Source organism: Oncorhynchus gorbuscha, linkage group LG18 (genome assembly GCF_021184085.1).
Source record: "Oncorhynchus gorbuscha isolate QuinsamMale2020 ecotype Even-year linkage group LG18, OgorEven_v1.0, whole genome shotgun sequence".
Lineage (NCBI taxonomy): Eukaryota > Metazoa > Chordata > Actinopteri > Salmoniformes > Salmonidae > Oncorhynchus > Oncorhynchus gorbuscha.
Window position 1 is genome coordinate 12,834,637 of NC_060190.1, and position 7,449 is coordinate 12,842,085.

General features: G+C 46.8%; 1 protein-coding gene across 1 annotated transcript in view; it reads left to right on the forward strand.

Moving 5' to 3' along the window:
- Positions 1-7,443, forward strand: part of LOC124003223 (trinucleotide repeat-containing gene 6C protein-like) — a gene marked incomplete at its 5' end in the record, with an annotated part of 51,443 nt that extends 44,000 nt beyond the window's left edge. Inside the window, 6 exon segments of the mRNA XM_046311313.1 lie at positions 3,674-3,744; positions 3,977-4,126; positions 4,469-4,585; positions 5,291-5,512; positions 6,225-6,438; positions 6,853-7,443. Coding sequence (XP_046167269.1) covers positions 3,674-3,744; positions 3,977-4,126; positions 4,469-4,585; positions 5,291-5,512; positions 6,225-6,438; positions 6,853-7,210 — 1,132 coding nt within the window.
- Positions 7,444-7,449: the final 6 nt, after the last annotated feature.

Sequence of the window (7,449 nt, forward strand, 5' to 3'; positions counted from 1 at the left end):
CAGGATTCATCCAATGGCATTAAGGAATATACCACCGAAGTCATTGTCGTCATCCAGAAATGCATCGTCTGTCGCCCCCCACAGTGACCGTATGTACATATCCCTACCAGAAGCCATGGATTACAGGCAACAGATGCGCTAAATGCCTTTTATGCTCGCATCGAGGCAAGTAACACTGAAGTATGCATGAGAGCACCAGCTGTTCTGGACGACTGTGTGATAACACTCTCGGTAGCCGATGCAAGCAAGACTTTTAAACAGGTCATATTCACAAACGCAGGGCCAGACGGATTACCAAGACGCATACTCAAAGCATGAGTGGACCAACTGGCAAGTCTTCACTGACATTTTCAACCTCTCCCTGACTAAGTCTGTAATACCTACATGTTTCAAGCAAACCACCATAATCCCTGTGCCCATGGAAGCGAAGGTAACCTGCCTAAATGATTACCTCCCCGTAACACTCACGTCTGTAGCCATGAAGTGCTTAGAAAGGCTGGTCATGGCTCACATCAACAGCATCCTCCCGGATACCCTAGCCCACAAAAATGTGCATACCGCCCCAACAGAGCCACAGATGGCGCAATCACACTCCACACTGCCCTTTTCCGCCTAGACCATGGAACACCTATGTGAGAATGCTGTTCATTTACTACAGCTCAGCATTCAACACCATAGTGCCCACGAAGCTCATCACTAAGCTAAGGACCCTAGGACTAAACACCTCCCTCTGCAACTGGAGCCTGGACTTCCTGATGGGCTACCCCCAGGTGGTAAGGGTAGGCAACAACACATCTGCCACGCTGATCCTCAACACTGCGTCCCCTCCTGTACTCCCTGATCACCCACAATTGCCTGGCCAGACATGACTCCAACATCGTCATTAAGTTTGCTGACGACACAACAGTGATAGGCCTGATAACCCGACAACAATGAGACAGCCTAAAGGGAGGTCAGAGACCTGGCAGTGGTGCTAGGACAACAACCGATCCCTCAATGTGAGCAAGACAAAAGAGGACTACAGGAAAAGGCAGGATGAACAGGCTCACATTAACATCATCAGGACTGTAGTGGAGCGGGTCGAGTTTCAAGTTCCTTGGTGTCCACATCACCAACAAACTATCATGGTCCAAACACACCAGGACAGCTGTTAAAAGGGCACGACAACACCTTTTCCCCCTCGAAATTTGGAATGGGTCCCCAGATCCTCAAAGTTTTACAGTTGGACCATCGAGAGCATCCTGACCGGTCTCATCACTGCCTGATATGGCAACTGGTCGGCATCTGACCGCAAGGCACTACAGAGGGTAGTGCGTATGGCCCAGTACATCACTGTGGCCAAGCTTCCTGCCATACAGGACCTATATAATAGGCGATGTCAGAGGAAAGCCCCAAAAATTCAGACTCCAGTCACCAAGTCATAGACTGTTTTCTCTGCTACCGCACGGCAAGCGGTACTGGAGCGCCAAATCTAGGACCAAAAGGCTCCTTCACAGCTTCTACCTCCAAGCCATAAGATTGCTGAACAATTAAAGCACCATCACACCACAACCTCCATGCTTCACGGTGGGAACCACACATGCGGAGATCATCCGTTCACCTACTCTGTGGCTCACAAAGACACGGTGGTTGGAACCAAAAATCTCAAATTTGGACTCCTCAGACCGAAGGAAACATTTCCACCGGTCTAATGTCCATTGCCCTTGTTTTTTGGCCCAAGCAAGTCTCTTCTTCTTATTGGTGTCCTTTAGTAGTGGTTTCTTTGCAGCAATTCAACCATGAAAGCCTGAATCACGCTGTCTTCTCTGAACAGTTGATGTTGCGATGTGTCTGTTACTTGAACTTTGAAGCATTTAGCCTACAATTTTATTTTTTTCTCCCCAATTTTGTGGTATCCAATTGGTAGTTAGTCTAGTCCTATCGCTGCAACTCCAGTACGTACTCGGAAGAGGCGAAGGTCGAGAGCTGTGCGTCCTCCGAAACACGACCCAGCTGAGCCACACAATCCCTGCTTAAACCAGAAGCCAGCCGCACCAATGTGTCCGAGAAAACACCGTACACCTGGCGACCGTGTCATCATGCATGCGCTCGGCCCGCCACAGGAGTTGCTAGAGCGCTATGGGACAAGGACCCTCCCTTAACCCGGATGACACTGGGCCAATTGTGTGCTGCCCCATGGGTCTCCTGGTCGCGGCTGTCTGCGACAGAGCCTGGACTCGAACCAGGATCTCTAGTGGCACAGCTAGCACTGCATCGTGGGCTGCAATTTCTGAGGCTGGTAACAATGAACTTATCCTCTACAGCAGAGGTAACTCTGGGTCTTCCTTCTGTATACCACTGTGACCTTGTCATAACACAACTGATTGGCTGAAACACTTTAACCTCTCTGGAGTAGGGGGCAGTATTTTGACATCCGGATGAAAAGCGTGTCCAAAGTAAACTGCCTGTTACTCACGTCCAGAAGCAGGATATGCATATAATTGGTAGATTTAGATAGATAAACACTCTATAAAGTGTTAAAACACTCCACTATTTTCAATGGCTAGTACTAAAATTATACACCCAAGTCCTCCCAAATTGCAGTTCCTAGGGCTTCCACTAGATGCCAACAGTCTTTAGAAAGAGTTTCAGGCTGGTTTTTGGAAAAATGACCCAGAAATGGTCGTTTTCTAGGTGGCTCCCATTTTGGCTGTAGTGTTTCCAAGCGCGTGGAGGAAAGCATGTTCTTTCTTATTTATATCCGGTAATGAACATACTGTTCTGTCTTAAATTGTATTGTTTATTTGCATATTAGGATACCGAAGGTTTGATTATAAATGTTGTTAGACTTGTTTGGAAAAGTTTATTAGTAACGTTTGGGATTCATTTTGTATGCATTTTGATGGAGGGAAACTGAGTGGATTATTGACTGAAGCTCGCCAGCTAAACTGAGTTTTTATGGATATAAAGAAGGACATTATCAAACAAAAGGACCATTTGTGATGTAACTGGGACCTTTTGGAGTGCCAACAGAAGATCATCAAAGGTAAGGCATTTTATATCTTTATTTCTGACTTTCGTGTCGCACCTGCCTGGTTTAAATATGATTTTCATGTGTTTTTATGCGGGGTGCTGTCCCCAGATAATTGTATGGTTTGCTTTTGCTGTAAAGCCTTCTTGAAATCTGACACGACGGCTGGATTAACAAGAAGTTGAGCTTTATTTTGATGTAGAACATATAATTTCAAGAATGTTAAATATTTGACTTCAGTGTTTTTGAATTTCGCGTTCTGCAATTTCACTGGATGTTGGCCAGGTGGGGCGCTACCATCCCACGTACCCGTAAGAAGTTAAGAACGCAAATGAACTTTTAATAAGGAACACCTGTTAATTGAAATGCATTCCAGGTGACTCCCTCATGAAGCTGGTTGAGAGAATTATTCTACAATGTAGAAAATAGTAAAAATAAAGAAACCCTTGAATGAGTAGATGTGTCAACTTTTGACTGGTATTGTATGTATTTTAAATGTCAAATAAACAAATAAATTCCTTTGACTTTTCCTAGGTGCCATTTCTGCTGCTTCTAATCTGGGCCCCCCCTGGAAAGCCCCCCCACATGGATGACTCCTACAGCCCCTATAGTATGATGGGTGGGTCTGAGTCCCCCACCTCCCCCCCTGGTTCCCCCTGACAGCTGGGGCCAGGGACCGGGAAAGAGCCCCAAGGACCAGATCACCAACGGAACGAATATCAACTGGCCCCCAGGTTGGTAGAGAAGACCGACATTCCTAACTCCCTTTCAATCAGATCCAACTTTATTTCACACGTGATCCTGACACTTTACTGATGGAGGACAAAGAAAAGAGATTTAAAACTCTTCTAAACTGTTTTGATTTTAGAAAGATAAACACTTTTTTTTGTTCCCCACAACATGTGAGTTTTTAAATGTCAAATAACCAATGTACTGACTGTATTGTCCTCCATGTTGTTGTCTCAGAGTTCTGTCCAGGCGTGCCCTGGAAGGGCCTGCAGAACATTGACCCTGAGAACGACCCCAACATGACCCCAGGAAGTGTTCCCAGCGGCCCCACCATCAACACCAACATCCAGGACGTCAACCGCTACCTACTCCGTGACCGCAGCGGAGGTAAGGAGGGGGGTCTATCAGGGAGACAGGGTCTGGAGTTAGTTGGCTTTGTTAAGATACACGGATCGTCAAATAGACTGTATACATTCATTAACAGGGCAGGTCTCTGCTGTTGATTCTCACAGTATTACTGTATTGACATTTCACTGTATTGACAACTTTAAGCTTATATCCTATTCCTTTCTGTGGCACTGAAGGGGTTACAGTACTACCTCACTTGTTGTGACCGTGTCATCCAGTAGCACAGGCCCTATTGTATTTATACACTTTCTTTAAATCAAGTTGTACATGTTTCTTTCCCCACCACCCCCTTTGTCCATAACAATGGGCCACCACGGCTAGGCTCCTCCCCTCCTTCACCGCCTCAGAACGGTGCTCTGCCCCCCTCCGTGGACTGGCCAGTCAGTGGCTGCTACACTAGCTCTTTCAGTCTGTCCTCCCCGGATGAGGAGAGTGCAGGTACAGACCACAGCCCCCCCCTTCCAGCCCCCTATGTGGACATGCTGACCCATGGTCCCCATGCTTGACCCCCCCCTTCCCCTAATTACCACCATAGCAACACACCTTTATCCTATTGTTTGTGTGTGGTCTGTGTTTGTTGAGTGTTACGGTAGATAGGTCCTTCCTTTGCCAAATGTAATCCTACTACCAACTACCCAGTGCTGGTTAATCAAGTCTGCCACGATGTGATTGCATTGTACTCCTCATGGAATTAAGTTTGAGTGTTTGAATCAAGAAATGCTTTGAATGTTGTGGCCCTAGACGCCTATTCATAAGCATGTGTTGACGTGACATTTGTTGCCGCTAAGCAACCCACTCAGAATTACTATGAATACTTAAAAAATGTCCCCTTTTTAAATGTCTGAGTGACCCGCATTCTGTTTTTACATTTATGTTTCCTGTATTCATCATCTCCGATATGAAATATATAAACCCAAGAAGCCGAGGTTTATTGTTGATGAACAAGTGTTAATGTGGGGCTTCTTTTTAAAACTTTGCATCTGCCCAAAGTTAGATGTCTAAGAATCTTTCTAATAGCAGATTATAGGCCTACATAAATTTCCTCAATGTGTCATAGAACATAGGCTTCCACAGTGGGTCTCCATCTCTACAACAGTAGTAGGTCTCATAGGTTCCCCTCTTCTCTCTCTCGCTCTCTCTCAGGTAAACTATCTGACATGAAGTCCACCTGGTCCCCGGGGCCCATCTCCCACCCCTCCCAGGCCTCTCTGTCCCATGAGCTGTGGAAGGTCCCCCAGGGGCCCCGCAACAACACAGCCCCCTCCAGGCCACCTCCGGGCCTCACCAACCCCGCCAAGCCCTCCTCCACCTGGGGAGGAAACTCCCTGGGCCTGGCCCAAGGCTGGAGCAGCTCATACACCTCAGGTGAGATGCCACAGTAGAACTCCTCAGCCTGAAATATAGACCGGGGGAGTTGCTCTGTAAGAAGCCTGGAAAGACTTAAACCTGGTAATATACCTAGTAGAGGAAAATCAATGAACGCTGTGATCAGGGGTTTGGAGTTAGTCGTTTTGAGATTTCGACTTGATGCTCATTGAAAACCATTGACTGTGGATTTGAGCTGACCTTACTTTGTGCTGTGTCAACATCCTACCCTAACATAATGTTAAAGAAGCATAGTGTAGGACACCACATAGGCGTGTAATTTTCCTAGGTGTGTTCGTTGTACAGTGTGATTCTCCCCCACTTATGATTTGAGCTCCCCTCCGCTCGTCACTCGCTGTAGCAAGGTGGAGCAATACACACCCCGCTGTGGTTAGAGGCCCTTGTCAAACTGAAGTATTGCAGCTTACCAGATAAGACTTAAGTGACTTTTATCATGGCTTCAAAGAGAACCTAAACCGTGTGACCTTATTTTGACATGAATCCTGAGGTAATAGTACAAGAGTAAAAGTGCTTACATGAGACAATGAAAATATGTCATTTAAAAATAAATAAAATAACATCCATAGATGACAACAATGGACGTGCATACAAATGTCATGATAGAAGACAAGTTATTGACCAAAAATGATTGCTTTATATTTTATGTGGACCTGAATATTGACTGATCATCAACCTTCTCTGTTTCTCTCAGAGGGCACCACCTGGAGCACAGACAGCTCCAACAGGACCAGTAGCTGGCTGGTACTGAGGAACCTCACCCCCCAGATAGACGGCTCCACCCTGCGGACGCTGTGCATGCAGCACGGCCCCCTCATCACATTCCACCTCTTCCTGACCCAGGGAAACGCTGTGGTGCGATACAGCTCCAAGGAGGAGGCTGCCAAGGCCCAGAAGTCCCTGCACATGTAAGATTCCCGAACTTGAAGGGGAAAAAACCTATCTGGATTTTGTGTCGTCATGATGATGTTGCCGGTGACTCGTTTGCTTATTGAAAGTCCAATATCGTGTGAACTTGACTGCTGACTTGAAAAAGCATTGTGGGACTGTATTAGTGGACTAATGGAAAAAAAATACCAAAAGATAGTTTTGGAGTGGGTTTTGTCTTTTATCCATACTCTATGCTGTTCAGGATAGTGATTATCTCAGTCTGACCTTAAACAAAAGATTGTCTCAACTTCTAGGCTATATACATCTCACTGACAAAATAGCAAAGCCTATAAAGAAATACTTGTACTGTACTTCACCACGTGTAAGAAAATCCATGTTGATACTATAACACCTGTAAGTATGTGATGTATAACTGAGCCCTGTCCTCTTAGGTGTGTGCTGGGGAACACCACCATCCTGGCAGAGTTTGCCGGGGAGGAGGAGGTGAACCGCTACTTTGCACAAGGCCAGCAGCAGCAGCTTCCGCCCACCACTAGCTGGCAGCCTAACCCCGGCACCAATCAGACGCGCATGGGCGGAGGCTCGCAACAGCACGCCATTGGCCATCACTGGAGTGGCGGCCTTGGGGGAGGAGCCAAGACCGGTGGAGACCTGCTGTGGGGGGGCGTGCCCCAGTACTCCAGCCTGTGGGGGCCCCCTAGTGGCGATGATAGTCGCGGCGTTATCGGGAGCCCCAACCCCATTAACACGTTGTTGCCAGGCGACCTGCTGAGTGGAGAGTCCATGTAGGACAACACACTAACAAACCAACCATGAGGATGGATGTTTCAACGCTGGAACAGACAGTGGAAAAATAATAATAAATACACAAAAAAATGACAATGAACAGGAACAAAACCAAGCAAATCATGTGGCGATAATCAGTATCAACGGAACTGTGAATCGTGTACCGGAAGGCTGGGGGCGACGACACAAGACTGCTGACCCCTACGCTCTTCGTTTTTACGTTTTTTCCCCTCCTTTTTAGT